General features: G+C 53.4%; 1 protein-coding gene across 5 annotated transcripts; it reads left to right on the plus strand.

The window, feature by feature from the left end:
* Positions 1–381: 381 nt before the first annotated feature.
* On the plus strand, positions 382–17854 carry DNAJB12 (DnaJ heat shock protein family (Hsp40) member B12; the record flags this gene model as incomplete). 5 transcript variants are annotated; one of them, XM_082285677.1, is made up of 10 exons in its annotated part: positions 382–527; positions 4580–4754; positions 5646–5791; positions 8601–8786; positions 10163–10242; positions 10872–10981; positions 13694–13866; positions 14749–14865; positions 15932–16073; positions 16189–17854. In XM_082285677.1, the coding sequence occupies exons 1-9, from the start codon at positions 395–397 to the stop codon at positions 16033–16035; spliced, it is 1224 nt and encodes a 407-aa protein (XP_082141803.1). In that variant the 5' UTR covers positions 382–394. The 5 variants fall into 5 exon arrangements, with proteins under 5 accessions (XP_082141803.1, XP_082141805.1, XP_082141802.1 ...); XM_082285679.1 differs by having other exon boundaries at positions 16028–16073; XM_082285676.1 differs by having other exon boundaries at positions 15932–17854.
* Positions 17855–18658: the final 804 nt, after the last annotated feature.

An 18658-nucleotide genomic window follows, 5' to 3' on the forward strand; every position in this document is an offset into this window, starting at 1 on the left:
CGTCCCTCGTGCGGCTGAATGTGAAACGGCCCCGAGCAGCCTCAGCCCCTCCTGGGCACGGTCCCTGCAGCCAGGACCTGTTTCAAGGGCAGGAACCTCGATAAGGAGGAGGACTCTAATCTGAGGGAATTCCTGAAGCGGTTAATCCTTCCCTTCTGAGCCCCCTCCGGCAGCAGAATGCTGGGGGGCCCTTTGGCGTCCCCTGCACGGGACGCTCCCCTCCCGCTGCCCCCGGGGAGCCCCCAAAATCCCGCTCCCTCCCTCTCCCGTCCCGGCTTCCCAAGGAACTCCGCCGGCCCGGCCCCGCCCCGCTGAGGGCAGGCTTCTGTGACGTCATCAATCCGCGCCCGGGTCCGCCTCTCCGCCCCCCCGCCCGGCCGCCGCCGCCATCGCCATGGAGTCGAACCGGGACGAGGCGGAGCGGTGCATCGGTATTGCGCTGGCCGCCGCCAAGGCCAACCAGCCCGACAAGGCCCGCCGCTTCCTGGAGAAGGCGCAGCGCTTGTACCCCTCTCAGCGGGTCCGCGGTGAGCCCCGGGCCGGGGGCGCGGCGGGGGGCCCGGGGGAGTGCAGCTTGAGCGGCCGCCGCCAGGCCTGACCTCTCACCCTCACCGCGCCTGCGCAGTGCGCGCGGGGCACGCCGGGAAAGCGAGTTCCTCGGGGGTCCCGGGGGGTGCCCTGGGGTCTCGGGCTACGGTACCGCCTGGGTCCGGGTATCCCCTGAGCCCGGGTACCGCCTGGGACCGGGTACCGACGGGCTGCGATCGGCTGCCGTCGGCCCGCGGCCTCTGTCTTTAGCGGGGGCTCCCAGTGAGGAGGGGGCCGGGAAGGGAAGGGGGACCGGCTCCCCGGCTCCGCGCTGCTGTGGGACCCTGGAGCCGAGGGCACAACACCCGCTGCTGGTGGAGCAGCGCTGAGGGGAGGGAAGGAGCTTGGCAAGGCGAGTGAGAAGTTCTCGGGGGGCTGCGAAAAGCCCTTCTCCTCCTCCTATTCCTCCTTTCCTATTCCTCGTACTCCTCTTCTATTCCTATTACACTCTTTCTCCTATTCCTCCTCTTCTCCTCCTCCTATTAATCTCCTTATATTCCACCTTTCCCTCTCCTATTCCTCCTTTCCTATTCTTCCTCTTCCTCTCCTCCTCCTGTTCCTATTCCTTTTCTCCTGTTTCTGTCCCTCTCCTCCTTCTGTTCCTTTCCTCCTCCTCCGCCTATTTCTCTCCTATTCCTCTCCTCCTCCTGTTTTTCTCCTCCTCTTATTCCTGTTCCTCTCCTCCTCCCATTGCTCCCCTCCCTCTCCTATTCCTCTCCTTCCTGTTCCTGCATTCCCCCTTGTATTCCTTCTCTCCTCCTATTTCTCTATTCCTCCTCATCTCTTTCTCTTATTCGTCCTCTCCTTCTCATCCTTCCTCCTTTCCTCCTCCTCTCCCTCTCCTCCTCCTCTCCCTCCTGTTTTCATCATATTCCTCCTCTCCCTCACCTATTCCTCCTCCAGCAATTTCTCACTGTTTGCAGACAGCCAGGCCATGGCTGAGCTCACACTCTCACACATGTAACAAAATAATCCTCCTTGAAGACTTTCTGCCAGGTTTATGAATTTTTTTCTAATTTCCTGGAAGCTTTAGTTAGTATGGGATGTGGTTTGTGAAAGCAGCCAAACACAGTTCTTTCCCTGCACGTTCTTACATTGCAGAATTTTATGCAAAGGGCTGTAGGTTTAATTTTTTTTTGCTCTGACGTCATCTGAGTTTGGATTCTTTGGCTGAGCTTTGCGGCTTGTTTGTCCCAAGGCTTCCTGTAATCCTCTTTTTGGTTGCACCAGGCCTCTTCCCCCTTCGTGAAACACAGCATGTTGTGCATCTGGTGTGGTTTTCCTACCCTCCCTTTCCTTCAGGATTTATACTTTGGTGAAATTACTGGGTAGGAAAAGTGACTTTTGGAGGAAGGCAGAGGCCGGGGGGGCAGCAGGGCAGGTTAATGTTAAACACAACGTGCTAATTTGTGGCCAGACCCAACCAAGTTTCTCATCCAAGGACCCTTTGCTGGGTCTGGAGTTGAGGAATGCTGCCAGAGATCCCACGGTGGTCACTGGGTCCCTGTGGAGCTCCTGGGACATCTCTTTCCCGGGAGTTACACGGGGTTTGGTAACACTCAGTGACATGGCCCTTGCGCAGCCTGTGCTGCAATCTGTGACCCTGGCTGGGATTTTCGAGATCAGGGAAGGGTTTTGCAAGGAGATTGCAGCAAAAATCTGTGTCAGGGCATGTTGGCGGAGGCACAGTCACACACTGGTCGCCTTTGAGTGGGAGTTGGGGGGAAATTCATCCGAAGTTGGGCAGATGTTGGCTAATAAGGGAGGAAAAGAGTTCCATGGCATGTGCTGGAGAGGACCTGAGTTGGCAGAACTGAAGCTGAATTCTGCACACTCTGCTTCAGTAATCCCTGAATTTGTGCTGTGCTGGGGCTGCACTCAGGATGCAAAAAGCAACAGGATTGGGGCTGTAGGGCAAAATGGGACTGAGCCATGGCCATCTGTGGATTTCTGTGGTGGGGTTTGGGAAGTGCGCTTTGGGCAGCAGGGGAGGGCGGAATTCTGCCTCTCCGCCCCACTCAGGTGAGACCCACCTGCAGAGCTGCCTCCAGCCCTGGGGCCCAGCACAGGAAAGATGTGGAGCTGCTGGAGAGAGGCCAGAGGAGGCCACTGAGTTGCTGATGGGGCTGGAGCACCTCCCCTCTGGAGCCAGGCTGGGAGAGCTGGGGCTGCTCAGCCGGGAGAGGAGAAGGTTGTGTGGAGAGCTCACAGCTCCTTCCAGGGTCTGAAGGGGCTATAAAGAAAATTCAAGAGGGATTTCATCAGCAACTGGAGTGGCAGGACAAGGAGAAATGGCTTCCCACTGCCACAGGGCAGAGACAGATGGGATATTGGTGAGGAATTCCTCCCTGGGAGGGTGGGCAGGCCCTGGCACAGGGTGCCCAGAGCAGCTGGGGCTGCCCCTGGATCCCTGGCAGTGTCCAAGGCCAGGCTGGACACTGGGGCTTGGAGCAGCCTGGGACAGTGGAAGGTGTCCCTGCCCATGGCAGGGGTGGCACTGGATGGGCTTTGAAATCTCTTCCAACCAAAACTGTTCTGGGATCAGAATCTCCTGGTACGCTGTAGGGAACTAAGCCCAAAGCAGCAGGAAGGGGGGTAGGTGGGGGAACGGCCTCATGAGGTGAAATTTAAAATCACCTGGCAGATTGCTCCAGGTTTGGAAGGAGCAAAACCCAAGACTATAATTCAGTGAGCACTGGAGTGTTGTGAATATGAGGGAGGGAAGGATTTATTTTTGTAAAATAAATTCTTTTTAAATTTGTGAAGCTCCCAAGCCCAAAAGCTCATTCAGTGAGTTACTGCTCCTTAGCCCACTGTCCTTTTTATCCTTCATCCTGTATTGGCTTTTGGATAACCAAGTGGATTTTTCTTGCCCTTCCAAGCTCTGGGGCCAGATAGGGTATCTTGGCTCATCTCTTGGCCTGCAAGTTTTGTTTGCACTTGCCTAAAGAAGATGATGCCCCCAGAGTGCAAGGTCTGCAATGTGCAATCCGTGGGAGGAGGTGGAACGTCCTTCCCAGTGCTAGGGTCTGGATAAAGGACTGCAAGCTCAGGATACTGGGGCCTGTGTAAATACCCTTGGCTGGGTTTCACTGTAGTGTGTGTGCCTGTTCTTTTTAATGGGGGTGAAGAAATCAGTCTGATGCTTGGTTTGAAAAACAGTTTTAAAAGATGGTGCTATCCAGCTGCCAGGGAAACGCACGATGGAAAGATGCTTGGAGTGTCCCTGCATTGTGTCACCTGTGTGGTTAAACTAGGCCTGCATGTTTGTCCCCTCTTGGCTGGAGAGGATGGAAGACAGTGCCTGAGCCTTGCAAGGAGGAAAAGAAAAGGGAAAGTGAATTTATCCACATCAGCAATTGAGAGGGAAGATGGTTCTCACAGCTGCTCCGAATCCATAGGTAGAGACAGGAGAACAAAGTGCCCCTGTGACTCGTGTGAGGAGCTGGCAGCCATCAGCACTGCAGTTCTGTCCCCAAAAGGGGAGTGTCCCTGTGGGATTGGCAGCCCACGGAATTATTTTTCTAAGCTCTCTAAAGATGTGGCGTCATCACTTCACTTCCCCAGCACTGTAGGCTCTCAAAGGCAGGAGATAAAGAATAATACACTTTATAATGTTGTTTGAGGAGGATAAATGTTGTTTGTTAGAGGACAAATTTGGACATGCTTTGCTGTCCAGGAGAGATGGAAGGGAAAAAAGGACAAGGACACGCACTGCTTTGCTGAACTGCTGTGGCTCTGCTGTGACTGTCTGTCTGGGTGGTCCTGGGATTTTTATGGAGGTTATGTGTGTTGGGAGAAGCAGAACATCTTCAGGGGTAGCCCTCACACCTGGGTGAGAAGCAGCAGGAAAGGTGAGGGTCTTCCTGAGGAAGGATGGGGGGGTCTTGGAACGGTGGCAGAGGTGAAGAGGGGTCTCTTTATGGGAGAGCTGGAAGGGCAGGTTGAGCTTGGTGCTTTCTTCTCTATGTTTCTGTTTGTCTCGTTTCAGTTCTGCTCGAGTCACTCAACAAGAACGAGCAGTCGGCCAATGGCCAGTCCCAATCCAGGGAGTCCACAAACCCTCAGTTCAGGAAAATGAGCGGAGATTTCCCGTCGGCCAACGGAGAGGCTGGAGGGGAGGCCCCCAAGGGCTACACTCAGGACCAGCTGGATGCAGTGAAGAGGTTTGTGCGCAGTGGGCATTTGTTTGACTTTATTACGTGGTACCCTCCTGCTTTTCATAGTATTTTAAAGATTTCAGCTTTGAACCATATGGAATAGCATTAAGAACATGCCCAGGAGCATTTATAGCTCCAGCAGCCCTGGTAGGCAGCTTGGCTGGGTCTGTTCATTTTCCAAACCCTGTTTCAAGCTTCCCCTTACTCCTTTCTCCCATTTGCCCATCCTGGAAGCTGAAGCACTGAACTGCAGGTGCAGTCACTTGGTAAACTTTGTTTAAGGTTATGGGCACGGCCTGAATTGCACAAGAACCGCTCCAAGGGGATTTGCAGGAATGTTTGTTATGTCATCCACTTCTCCAAAATCCCAGCCTGCTGGATTCTGGCTCACCACGTGAGAAGCAGAAGCCTTGGCTGGGCTGTGAGTGTGCCCAGGAAGAACTGGGCTGCACACTCCGGGCAGCTCCCTCCTTCCTCCTCTGGAATTCAGCTGATGCAGGTTTTAGCTCTGGGAATTAGCTGAGGAGAAAGTGGGGGAGGGTGAAGGCCAATATCCTTCAGGTCCTGTAGTCCTTCCCAAACAGCCCCCAGAACGTGAGCACAATGAGTGTGAAGTTTGTTTGCCAATCGCATTCCTGTGTGGGTCTGAGGAGAGGCCCCTCCACCCCCACTGGCCCGACTCGTTCCGTGCCGGTCATGCCGGCACAGCCAGAGTGAGTCGGTGAAAACAACTGGGTCACCCTCTGAGCAGCGAGGGCTGAGTAATCCAGGGATCCCTGAGCAGCATCCATCGGAACCATGCTGCGTGAGGAGTCTCAGAGCTGACGAGCATTCAGGACAAAGAGGTTTTCCCTCCTGGAACTCAGTGTCCCTGTTTTCTCCCCTCTCCCTTGGCAGGGTAAAGCAGTGCAAAGATTACTATGAAATTCTGGGAGTGAACAGAGAAGCTTCCGATGAGGATCTGAAAAAGGCCTACAGGAAACTGGCGCTGAAGTTCCACCCGGACAAGAACCACGCGCCTGGGGCCACGGAGGCGTTCAAAGGTAAAGCCAGCTCCAGATCTGTGGTCAGCCCCCGACTCTGACTGAGCTGGGCTGGTGAGAACCCTTAAAAACAGACCCACGAGTCAGGCAGAGTGAGCTAAAGCTGCTCTGCGTGAAGTTGTCTCCCTTCAGAGCTGGTTGTGTCATGAGCAAAGTATGAGCTTAAAATAATAAACACAGGTTGGCACGGGTAGGATTCACCTCTGTTGGCTGGATAAGGAGAAGCCTTCCTTCTCTTTCTCCCAGCAGCCCTTCCTGTGTGTTGCTCCAGCCTCCAGCCACGCTGCTCAGGAGGGAATTCTGTCAGGATTAACCCAGTTAAGTTGTGCAGCACCAGAGGCAGCCGTTGGGTTCACAAACCCCTCAGGAGAAACATTCCAGAAAACACCCAACCGCTGATGGATGGGATTGGTGGATAGAAATCCCGGGTGGAAGTTTCTAGGGGCAAACTGCAGCAGCCATACAAGTGAGCCCAGCCAGAACTCAGAGAAGGAACTCTAGCTCTGCTGCAAGGAGCCCAGTTCTCAGAGCGTCTCTACAAATGCAGCAGGGATGTTTCCTGGGTAATAAGATACCTTAAAACTGAAGTAATTTTCCAAGAGAAATGCTGTTGCTTGGACCATATAACCACATTTCCCCCTGCAAGCTGTGGAGGTTTGATTATTGTCATTGAGGTAAACACAGAACTCCTTGGTGCCAGTTGTACAGCACTGCTTTGAAAGCCATTTAAATAGTCTGATTCTGGCCACTTTTTAGGAAGAATGTCTTTACTCAAGACAGTGTTGAGGCTCTGGCACAGGCTGCTCAGAGAAGGTGTGGCTGCCCCATCCCTGGAAGTTTTCTTGGCCAGGTTGGAGGAGGCTGGGATATTGGAATGTGTCCCTGGCCATGGCAGGGGGTGGAACGAGAGGGTCTTTGAGGCACCTTCCACCCCAAAGCTGTCTGATTTTGGGAGTGAAATGCATGAGACCTGTGCTGGAGCAGGGAGCAGGGCTGGCCTGGTGTGAGTGTACTGACACAGTATTCAGGGGAGCTCCTCACAGACACGAATTCAGCAGTAAAAGTCTTAGGTAAGGTCTATTCAAGCCTTTTAAGACTTAAATCCTTCCCTGATAAGTGTTAGCAAATAGTGGCTGACCCCCAGCTGCCTAGGAGAGCCTGTGTTGGTGTGGGGGCAGATGAAGGAGCATCTGCACACAGGTATCAGCTCTGCCTGGGCAGAGCTGCTGCTCCACGGCTCATCCTTGGATCCCTCAGTGGCCAAAGGCGGGTTTCCTCACCTGTAATCTTGGATAATGATGTTTGCCCAAGGCCTTGTCAGGAGTTACGTGCCAGAAGCGGAGCGTTAAGCAAGGTGCCCTTTATCCCCCACTGCGGGGTTATCTCCTCCAGGCCTTGCCTCCGTGGCTTCCTGTCCTTCAGCTCCTGAGCTGAGCTGAAGTCCAGCTGTTTGGTTCCAGAGGGTGAAGAGGGAAACGTGCCCTGCTGTGAGGATATGAGTTAATCTTTCCTTACGTTGATGTATTAGCTGGAGTCTTGGCATTCGCCTTCCCGGTGGCTGCTGATAAGGTGCTGTGTCCTGTGCTGAGCCCGTGTCTCAGCGTGCAGTTCCAGCTGGCTGCAGGCTGTCTCGTGGCGGGTCTGCATCACTGCCTGTCTGCTCTTGGAAAAAGCGTTGAGCCTGGCTACTTGGAGCTAACATCCTGCTTTGGAGTGAGGCGTCTCTTGGGCTTTGTCAGCACCAAGTCAGACAGTGAACAAGCCTTGAGCTGCTCTGTTGTCATTGCTTCTCTTGTTCTTCCCAGCTGTGTGGTTGATACACCCTGAGTCAGTCCTTGTTCACCAGCTTCCCTGCCTGGTCTAGAAACGTGTGCTCTGGGTGCACTAATTATAAGCAAGGAGGAGGAGTATACTGATGTTACATCCTCTGCCCTCCAAATCTCCACTCCAAGAGGAAACCATACACCTCCATCTGACCATGGGGAAAATGTTGAATCTGGGAGCTGATCTCCAAAAGGGCACGTTATCCCCCTTTTCCATCCCTTCTGCCCCTGCCTTTTACACACCAGGCAGCTGCTGCCATGGGTGTTTTGGCTCCTTGCAGCACAGGGAGGCCTGGGGTGGGTTGGTACAGAGGGAGGTGGGCAGCTGGAATGTGTCGAGAGGTGAGTACAGAAATAGGAGGGTGGCAGGCAGACGTTCTGGGAGAAGGGCTCAAACTCCTGAGGCTGGAAGGAGAGTGACCTGGGGACCTGGCAGGGGTTTAGCTCCAGTACATTTCCACCCTCACAGGCACAGGTTAACAGTTCTTGTAATTATGCACCTTTCCTGTGGCATCTGGAAATACTGAAACTCATAGCTGACAGATGCAGATTCTGGCTAATGTTTCCTTAGCAGCTTTTATGGAAAGTTTTAAAGTCTCTTTCAGGGATTTAGCCCATATTTAAATTCTTTGCAGTTCTAGTTTTAGGCTCTGACATTGAATTCCCTTAGTGCCACTTTTGAATAAAATTTGTCAACTAAAATTTTATTTCCCTACACAGCTGCCTACAGCTGAAGGGTTTCTCTGAGGACGTGCACCAAATCCTTGCCAGTCATATCATAACTTCATTTGAATTAATTAAGGAATTTTTCACTGCGTGTGGTTTCCTGCTGTCTGGATTTGCCAGAGACGTGTGCCAGGTACCTGTTGCAAAGACGTGGGTTGCTGAGACTCTTGGGTTGTATGATGAGAAAGGCAAATCCTGGCAGTTTGCAGGGCTGTCTGTGGGAGAAGGAGCTGACTGCTGCCTCGTTGTCCGTGTTGCAGCCATCGGGAACGCGTACGCGGTGCTGAGCAACCCGGAGAAGAGGAAGCAGTACGACCAGTTCGGAGACGAGAAGCTGAACCCCGCCCGGCACGGACACAGCCACGCGGACTTCCACCGCGGCTTCGAGGCTGACATCTCCCCCGAGGACCTCTTCAACATGTTCTTTGGGGGTGGTTTTCCTTCTAGTAAGCACCTTAAACCTTAATTCCTTGAGTGGGGCCTCATCCTTTTGGCATTGGAACAGTGCAGTTGGGATTTATTGGTTGCTGGGCTTGGTGAGGGGGAGTTCTCCTTCACGTGTGGCCTCAACACCTCGAGTTTCTTAAATTGTTCATCTTGGAGAGCTCAGCAACCATGAGAGCTGGACTTTTTCCTAGCCTCAGGTGTTTGTTGGCATGCTGGCAGCATCAGCTGCTGTTAGGCTGGGTTGAATGCTAGAACAAAAAGCACCTTGTTTTGAGGGTCGTTGTGAAAATAACTCTGTTTTGAGGAAAGCTTTTCTGCCTTCTGGTGGTTTTGGAATTTAAATCTTCTTATCAGGGCAAACTCTGGTAACACCTGGGCCTTGTTCTTGATCTCTGTCTGCTCTGCCACGCAGCTGGAGCAGGTTCTCCAAGATCAGTGGCCACTTCCTTCTCTCCCCTGTGTCCCATTAAAAAAAAAAAGGAAAATAATATTTCTGCAGCATAATTTAGACCTTGTGAATTGAAAAATAAATCTGCATCCTGTCTGTCCACAGTGCTGACCATGTCTTGGGGAGCAGTAAGGAACTGGGCACCTGTTCTTTTACTTTCTCAAAAGACACAGATTCCATGTCAGGATAAGAGTATTTTGGAAGACTCCTTTCTACTTGCTCCAGTCATATCTGACTGGAAGTGGATGCCGAGCTTTTTGACCTCTGTGGACCAACTTGAAAAAAATAATTTGGTTTCAGTTAAGAAAATTTGCTCTGGAAGCTCTTTCCTGTCTGGAATCTACGAACACCCCAACACCGATGCCTCTCAAAGGCATCTGGAAGCCTTTTGGAGCATTCATGCTCTGCCTGGCAGAGAGGCCAAGCTACTCCTGCGAAAACAGCACGTTGCTATTTTAGCTCAGCCTTTTTTTCCCTTTCCTCACTGTCCCGAGAGAATTGAGGGCTGCTCCCTCAGCCTGGCTCCCTTTGCAGCTGTAGCTTTGACATTTAAAACAAGACATGGAAGAGCTTTGTGTGCAGGGTGGGAAAAACACCAGAATTCTTTCTGTTTGTAGCTGGTTTTAATTATTCAATCAGAAGGGAGAAGGCCCTGTGCAAGGTGTTCTCTCTCTCTAGCTGACCCTGCTTTGGGCAGGAGGTTGTACTTCCTGAGGTCGCTTCCAAGCTGAGTTTTCATATGATCCTGCAAAATCTTACAGAAGGATCTCTGTGCCCACTCTGCACTCAGGCCGCCTTAGGAACACTCCTGTTCCAGCCTGGAAGCAGGTGACACGGATCACAGCTGCCTTCTGTGGTCCCTCCCTGGGCAGCCAGCAGCACCTTCCACACCGTGACTATGGAGTAAGAGTTTTGTTCTTCCTGCAGGTAACGTTCACGTGTACAGCAATGGCAGGATGAGATACACCTACCACCAGAGGCAGGACAGGCGGGAGCACCAGGGCGACGTAAGTGGAAAACATGCCAGGATCCGGGAGGCTGGAGGCTTTCCCAACACATGGGTTGGGAGCTGGTTCCTGTGGCTGGCTCGTGAAACAGTCCTGCTTGTTGCCAACCCCCTGAACAGAAAGCTGGGGTCAGGGTTATGGCTGTTGTCTGGGCACAGCCAATATTATTGTAAAAAACAAACAAGCAAGAGCTTCCTGAATATTTTTTTCTCAAGCTTAAAAAGGTGGAACTGGAGGGAGCTCAGGAGGTGAGGGAGAGGGGGAGCTACCTCCATCCAGCCAGCACTGAAAAGGGGAGAAGGCCATCCCTAGAACCTGTCCTGCTCACCAGTTCGCTCTACAAAAACTAAGCGTGGGCATGAGGCTTTTGGAATTCCCTCCCAGGGTTCCCCCGGCAGTCCCCTCTGCCCATTGTCTCATCCAGAGAAGGGCCAGGGGGTTTGGGCGTTCGGAGTCACACTGTCCTGTGGGCTGCTGGGTGCCCCCCAGCTATTTTGGGTTCCTCCCTGTGAGAAGCAGGAGAGAGGAGATTGTGTTGGAGCACTGAGAGGGAGGGAGGGAGAGCGGTGCCGTGGGGTCCTTGTCCAGGTGTGTGGGTGGCACTCCACTGTGTGCTTCTGTTCCCTCAGGGTGGCCTGGGGCTGTTCGTCCAGCTGATGCCCATCCTCATCCTGATCATTGTGTCTGCTCTCAGCCAGATGATGGTCTCCAGCCCACCCTACAGTTTGAGCTACAGGCTGTTAGTACCCATTCCTCTAAAACTTATCCACATGGGGAGGGGGTGGGCTCTGGAGGGGCGTGGTGGGGCAGGGATCTTGCCTCTGTTTTTTCCTGGCTTGCTTTGGTTTTTCTGCTTTATCTCCTGACCCCATTGCTCTTGCTGCCAGTGAAGTCCTCCTGGTTCTCAAACAGGTGTGAGATACAAGGTGCAGGGAAAGTTGAAGGCTGCTCACTGCCCTAATGGAGAGAGTGAGTTCTTTGACAGAGACATACCCATGGCTGTGTCTGTCATGGAAAGGGACAGACAAAATGGTTTTGGGAGGCTGTAGCCCAGCAGCGAGATCCCATATGGAACAAATTGAAGTGTAGAGTTAAATTAGAGTGTGAGAAACAAAAGGCGTGTTCTTCATGAAAGCCTCAGTGGAAAGCAGTAGAGGAAGAGGATCATGAATAAAAGACACTCCCAGAGAAATCCCCTGTTTCTGAACTCTCATCTTGCCATGAAGTAGCTTTGCCAGACATTTGGGATGCGAAAGTGAAACCGTTCTGTTGTAGATCCTGTGGAAATGCCCCGATCTGCTCCCTCCGGTGACTAATGGAACGTGTCCTTAGTCACTTTGCCGTGCCAACAAAGAGTGGGAAAACAGGCTTGATTTCTGCCTGCTTGCATCATTCTTGACAAAAGCCTAATACATGTTCAGTGCAAGTTCCTTATCTGCATTTAGAGAGGGCAGGCCTGGTTGCAGCCCGGGGTTCCTGCTTATTTTCATAGGTAGCAAGGTTTGCCTTGATCATAGAATCCCCAGAAGGGTTTGGATTGGAAGGGACCATAAAATTATCTTGTTCCACCCCCTTGCCGTGGCCATGGACACCTTCCACTAGACCAGGCTGCTCCAAGCCCCGTCTAACCTGGCCTTGAACAATTCCAGGGGTGGGGCACGATGTTAAATACTATAAAACCCAGCTTAGCTTTCAGATTCAGGGTAAAAACTGTGACCTTAGTGCTCGGGACCAAAAAGTGGAATGGTTTTGGCACAGTTAAGGGTTATTCTGAGAGGGTGAAGGGGGTTGAGCTGTGATTTCTGCAGCTGGTACCAGCACTGTAGAATTAAGCATGGTACACGGACACCAGTTTGGTTTATACTGGTGGAGAGTTTGTGGGGTGAGAAGACACTGAAGAGAGGGCAGCGTTAAGTGGGCAGGGATTTGCTTCCAGCCTTGCCAGCTGCCAGAGGAAGCCATCCCTGAGCCCCAGATGTTTCTCTGCTGCCCCATTCCCTGTTCCCTGTGCTGTCCCTGTCTCTGCATGCTCAGATAGCAGCAAGCAACCTGATTTCCAAGCCTGGATTTGGACAAGGGTGGCGGATGAGCTCATCCAGTCCTCCCACATCCTTCCCGAGCAGGCAGGGTGCTTGAGCTGGAATGAGGTGGTGCAGTGCCGGCAGGAGGAGCTGCTGGATCACTCACTGCCAGCTCCTCTGCCTGGAGTGAAGGCAAAGCTGTGCCTGAGCTCAGCGAGCAGGGCAGCAGAAGCTTCGAACCTGGAGATTTAAATGCCACCTCTCCATAGTGAAGCTGTCACTGAGAGGGGCAGAGTCCTAAGGAACCATTTGTCACTGTTACCTTTGTAAATCTCTTTCAAAAATGATTTTCCTGCTGGAAGAGCTGCCTGGCTGTGGGCCTGATTGTTGCTGTTGAGGAACACCTCATGGAATTGGCCTGACTCAATTGCATGTCTGACTGCAAGGTGACAGGTTTCTTGTGCCCTGATTTTCATGCTTCACACCCCAGTGTCCTGCTGCAGCCCTGCCATTCCCAGTCCTTCTCCCATGAGGGCACACTCTGTAGTCCATCTTTATCCAGGAGAGGAATATGAACTTTGGGAGAGCTCAGGGCTTTGTCGTAACAGGGAAAATAGGCAGCTGGGCTTTTTCCAGGCTGCACCTCTGCCTTGGGAAGTCCCAGCAGAGCTTTTTGCTGCTGTTCAGTCCATCCAGTTACCCGCTGCTGGGCCTTAGTGAAGCGTGCAGGAGCCTTGGGATCCCTCCTGTAAACCCTGACAACAGCCTGAAGGGCGAGCTGGATGAGTTAATGTTTATACCTGGTGTAAGAATCAGGGTGGCTTTTAATGCAGCAGCAGCTGGTATTTATTATGGGGAACTTTGGGCACGTCTCCAAGTGGAGCCGTTCCTGGCAAATGCAGCATTTGGGCCCAGCTCCTGCGTTACAGCTCACACGCACGCCCTAGGGAGGGTCTCTAGGTTTGCTGGGGTGTCAGGGGAAGCAAGAGCAGGGCTTTGTCTGAAATGCAAATCCACGGGGCCAGGGGAGGAAGAGATTTCCTTCTGGAAAGTGCTTTCTGTGCTGGTGGATGCAGGCCGGGGCACAGAGCGGGTCTCATTTTGAGAATGGAGGAAACCACGGATTTAATAATTAATTGAAAATTCCAGGGAACATTTTATTTTAAGTGGGTTTAGGCCCTGGGCAATGTGCCTTGGAGTTATGTCTGTATTCAGAGCTCTGCCCACCTTGCTGGAGGCCTGGCAGCTTCTCTCTCCCTGTGTTGGTGGTTCGTTCCCACCAGAAGTGCTGCTCCCTTCCACCCCTCCGAGCCTGTCGCTGGTGAGGGGTGAGGGATGTTTCCAGCCATTTGGAATCACATCACCTGAGCTGGGGGCTTTGCTGTGCCCTTGCAACATGTCCTACATTTGTGCTCTTGTCCCTGCACCAGGTCTGTAGGTCACACACACAGGAGGGTCACAGAGCACTTGAAAGTCCCCTACTACGTGTCCGAGAACTTTGCCGAGGAATACACGGGCACGAACCTGAAGAACGTGGAGCGGAGCGTGGAGGACGACTACATAGCAAACCTTCGGAATAACTGCTGGAAAGAGAAGCAGCAGAGTGAGTCTTGAGGGGTCAGGAGCTGCTCTGTAGGGGGGCTTTGGAAAGGTCTTTGGCTGAGGACTAAGTTGTGCTAAAGTTATGCTTTAACACGGTGCCAGCACATTTCCTGTGTTGTTGGCTTTGTTTTTTTCGGTCTATGACTTCATGACAGGCCCGGTATGTGGGGGTTTTTTGGTTTGTTTTGCTTTTTAATGCTGCTGCAGAACTGGTCAGACGAGAGCTGTGCCCCAGAGGTTCCCCTGCCGTGTCAGCAGGATATCTCTGATTTCCAGTGGAGGGGGAAAGTAGAACCTCTGGGATCACTGATAGCCCTGTGTAATATTTCAGTTGGTCAAGGACGGTGTGGGAAGTCCGCTGCCCATGGTGTCATGCATCCCACATTCCAGCCCTGCTCTGAGGGCTGGGGGGGCTGCCCAGGCAGACCATCCAGCCAAACATCCTGGCAGCAGAGGATGGTGAGGGCAGCGAGTCCAGGGGCAACCTGTGTGCTCTGGCTGCGTGTGATGGTCGTGGCTCTGGGAGCAATGGCCAGGGAAGGATTTCAGCACTGGAATGCCGGAGGGGCTGTGATCCCTGGGTGGTGCCAAGTGAGGCCAGTGCACAGAGGGAGCCCTGCTGGGGTAACCTTTGTTGGGCTGCCCGTGCTTCTCCTGGGACCGGAGATGGGTTCCCTTGGCTTTTCCCAGGATGGAATGAGCCGTCAGCAGCTCTGACGCCCATCCTGTCCTGAAGGGCGCGGGGCATTTCCTCATCCTGTGCTTCACCTTGGACAACTGGAGGTGCCTCCTGTTCCCAGCAGAGCCCGTGGGGGAGCAGGGCCTGGCGGGGGGGGGGGTCTCTTCCATGAGCATTCCTAACGCTGGGCTTTTCCCTTTGCAGAGGAAGGCTTGTTGTACCGGGCACGCTACTTTGGGGACTCGGATCTGTACCATCGGGCACAGAAGATGGGCACCCCCAGCTGTAGCAGACTGTCAGACGTCCAGGCCTCCCTGCACGGTTAGTCCCCGCCCAAGTACGAGCCGGGAGCAGGGAAGCGCAGTGCTTTGGTCCCTGGCATCCCTGACTGAGGCACGGAGCTGCGGGAGGCTCCTCGGGGTGCACACGCAGGCCTCCCCTCCGACGAGCGCTCCCTCGTGAATCAGGAAGTGCTTGGGTTTGCTTTGCATGTCGGCACCCTCGGCTCTCTGCAGGCTCCCTGTTTTCTCTGGCATCTAGGAACAGGGCAGAATCCCTTGGTGAGGTTGGAAGTTTCTTACTGGCTGTGGCATCCAGCCACCACATTTTAATGAACCGGGTTTTTTTGGTTGCTTTGTTGCCTGTTTTACTGGGAAAGCCGTTATCCCTGGCACGTGAAGCGACACGATGACAGGGAATGGAGTCCCACCCAACAGATGGTCCTTGTGCCCCCTCCCGTTGCCTTCCCATTCAAGGAGAACAAAGCAAATGTTCCCAGCAGGTTGCAGAAGTAACTTACTGGGTTAAACTGGGAATCGAAATGAAAGCAGCTGGGGGGGGGATGGTCTGGAAAATCTGGGGGTTGGAGAGCTTGGATTAAGGAGAGCCCAGATAACACATGGGAGGCTGGATGTGCTGGGAGAACTGCACCAAAATGATGAAAAAAAATGGCCACGGGGTTTGGAGTCCTTTTCCTGCATAAATTTTTGGGCAGATTTCGCCTACCGGGTACTGCTGGGCTGGCTGTGAAACGTGCAGGTCCCACTACCCCAAAACTATCTCAACACAGGATTTCTGTAGAAAAGCTCCTGGGTGAAGCTTGTGCCAGGTGTTGTATGGACAGCATTCCGGCTCACAGGGACTCCTTGAGGATGTCGGCCATTGAGCTGCTTGATTTGCACTTTTGGGGGTTATTTTCCTTGGCATCTGAAAGTTTGGCCTTTAAAACAAATCCTCTGGGCCACACTGGCTTTTTTTTGGGTGTATCCTGGTTTTGGATCCATTCTTAACTTGGTCCGCCCGCTCTCTGGTTTGGATGACTGCGCCTCTTCTGGTGTTAATTACCTGCTTTCCTTTAATTCCCTCCCTGCACCCGTGGTCTGGAAAGAGCCTGGAAAAGCTGCTGCCTGTGCTGTGGGGTGGGGAAGGAAGGGGGAGTCACAGATTGTCCGGAGACTGACACCGCTGCCGCTTTTGTTCCCAGAGCGTTGAAATGCCTGAAGACTTTTGGGGAAGTGCTCTGAGCCGAGGTGACAGACTTTGCTATTTAAAAAGAATCAAACCTTATCTTAAAAATGGAATTGGAGAATTAGCAACGCACAACTGCCCCTCTTTCTTCTCTCTGCCCCTCTCTGACGGTCGCAGGCAGCGCTTGGGACAGGAAATCCAGCTCTCCGTCTTCCTCCTCCCCTTCCAACACCACTGGCGTGCTCCTGGGGTCCCACAAGGATCCCACAACCCCTGGAACAGACACACGCAGTGTAAAATAACCCAAACTAACTGCAGAAGCCATGAAGCAGGAGACCCTTCGCCGCTGCCAACAGAGAGAGAAGTGGGACGATTTGTTGATGACAGAAGACACTACAGAAAAAGAAGATATAATCTATTTAGCATTAATTTATAGCTGTATATATGTTGCACTTTTAAACTATGCAGGGGTTGGATGATTAAATTATTTTGGTTTCTGCCCATCTTGAGGAGCAGGGGAGTGGGAAGCCTCTTCCCAGGGTGTCTTTGTCCGCAGCACTTTCCTGCCTGGACAAATCCCTTTGCAGTTGCCGTGCTTTGCTCCCGGGAGGATGTTCTGCGGATTGGGATGGCCACACACCTGCTCTCGGGGTTTTGATAAAGCCAAATCCCAAACGTGCAGGGGGTCACAGGGGACGGGGGGAGCCCGTGCGGAGCCGGGCGTGGATTTGCAGCGTCGGCAGAAGCCGCGGGGTCAGCTGAGCGCCGGCGTCGCGCTCGGGACGGGAAGGATTGTCCTGGATGGATTTTGCTCGTCAGTCTTTGGTTCATTTGTGCTCGTAGCTCCTTTTTCTGCCGAGTCTGCTCGAATTCTGCCTGGTAATCAGCGCGCTCCGTGCGGAGAGGCCTTTCCATCGGCCTCGCCCTTTGTGGGGGGTTCTGTGCGTGTCCCACGCCCGGGCTCCTCACCCACCCCCGGCGCTCCCGGGTGAAGCCTGGCCCTGGCCTTCACACCCCACCTCGTGTTTCCCGGAGGACACCTGGAAAATACCACAAATCCATCAGCAACGAAGCGTTCCGTTGCTTCTGTTGGAAGAAGTTCTGCTGGGGGAGATCAGGGGGTGCCTGATCTGCCCTCTGCCCCCGCCACCACGGGCAGCACCAGTGTGAGGCTGCTCTAGGTGAGGCTCCATCTCTTGGAAGCAAAGCCACCTCCCATGGAATAAACTGGATTATTTAAATTTTTTTTTTTTTGCTGCTCTGTAGCTCATTTGTGTCTAAGGACATTTCCAGTGAAAACCATCCCCTGGCACAGTCAGGGGAGTGAATCAGGAGCATGGCAGTTCCCAGGTGGGCTGGCAGAGGTGGTTTTATCCCGTTGTCCTTAGGAATCCATGCGCTCTGTCTTTGGCTGTTTATTTATTTTGTGAAATCTCAGCCTCCCGTTGGCTGCAAGCCCTGTTATCCCACAGCCACCATGGTTTGGACCTGATTTTAAGGGGTTTTATTCTTTTTTTTTTTTTTTTTAATGATTCCTCCACCTTCAGAAGAAATTGGGTGGAAGTTCAGGATTGGAAATGGCGCTCAATGGAGGCACAGGGATGATGGGGACGGGGTCAAACCAAAATCCTGCTCACAGAAGGAGCTGGATGTGTTGCCCAGTGGCATTCCCTGCCCGGAGCCTGCCCGCCGAAACCTTTGGGTTCTTTTTGCTGGTAGATACCCACGGATCATAAGGAGGGAGAAGGCATCAGTCCCAGTGGATGCTCACAGAGGCTGTATCTCTCGATTTAGAGTTAATTATACAATTGTACATCTATAAATAAATGTTTATAATGTGAAAGGCTCTGGCTGGGTTGGTGTCCTGTGGATCCCTGCTCCAGCCAGCTCTGGTTTTGCAGCTCCTTGGCGGTGGATGGAATTTGGGGTCTTTGCCATCCCAGTGGCTGAGAGCTCTGGCACTGCAGGGGCTGCCCTGGGATGGGAGAGGAAAGGATGGGGACAGGATGGAGAGGAGGTGGTGCCCCTGTGAGTCCTGGCAAGGGGACAGCAAACACCCAGCAGGGCACCTTTGCTTCAGACCAGTTCCACTGGGATGTTCCCAGAAGGGCCTTCCTCCCCTCCTGTTAGCCCCACGTCCTCTGGCTGAGCTCTTTTGGGGGATGCCTTACTCTCACCCTAGGATGCCACCAGCCTGGCAGCATTATCCTGGCATTGGAAGGTGTGCTTTGGACACGGTCCCCATCAGGTGGGCAGGAAGGCTCGGGCTGCCTTTGTCCCGGGCAGAGACGCTGCCTTGGGGCCACTTCCTGCTGGCAGCGGCTTGGGAACTGCCGGCTGCCGGCCCCAAAGCCTTGGGGTTGGATTTGGGATGGGTCTCTCTTCCTCACATCCTCCTCCCTGGGGCAGGATGAGGCTGGGGCAGGCTGGACCCCTCTGGCACCTCCCTCTTCCTCCCCAGGCCCATGCACCAAAGCGCTGGAGGCTTTGGGTGGAATTTCCCCTTTTTCCCCTTTTCTCAGAGGCCAAGGGTAGGAATTTCCCCCCTTTCCCTTTTTTCCCCTCCTCTCAGCGGCCAAGGGTCACGTCCCTTCCGTCCCTTCCGTTTCCCCTCAGCGGCGGTGAGTCAGCCCTGCCGGCACGGGGC

The sequence above is a fragment of the Coloeus monedula genome (genome assembly GCF_965178545.1).
Source record: "Coloeus monedula genome assembly, chromosome: 8".
Classification (NCBI taxonomy): Eukaryota; Metazoa; Chordata; class Aves; order Passeriformes; family Corvidae; genus Coloeus; species Coloeus monedula.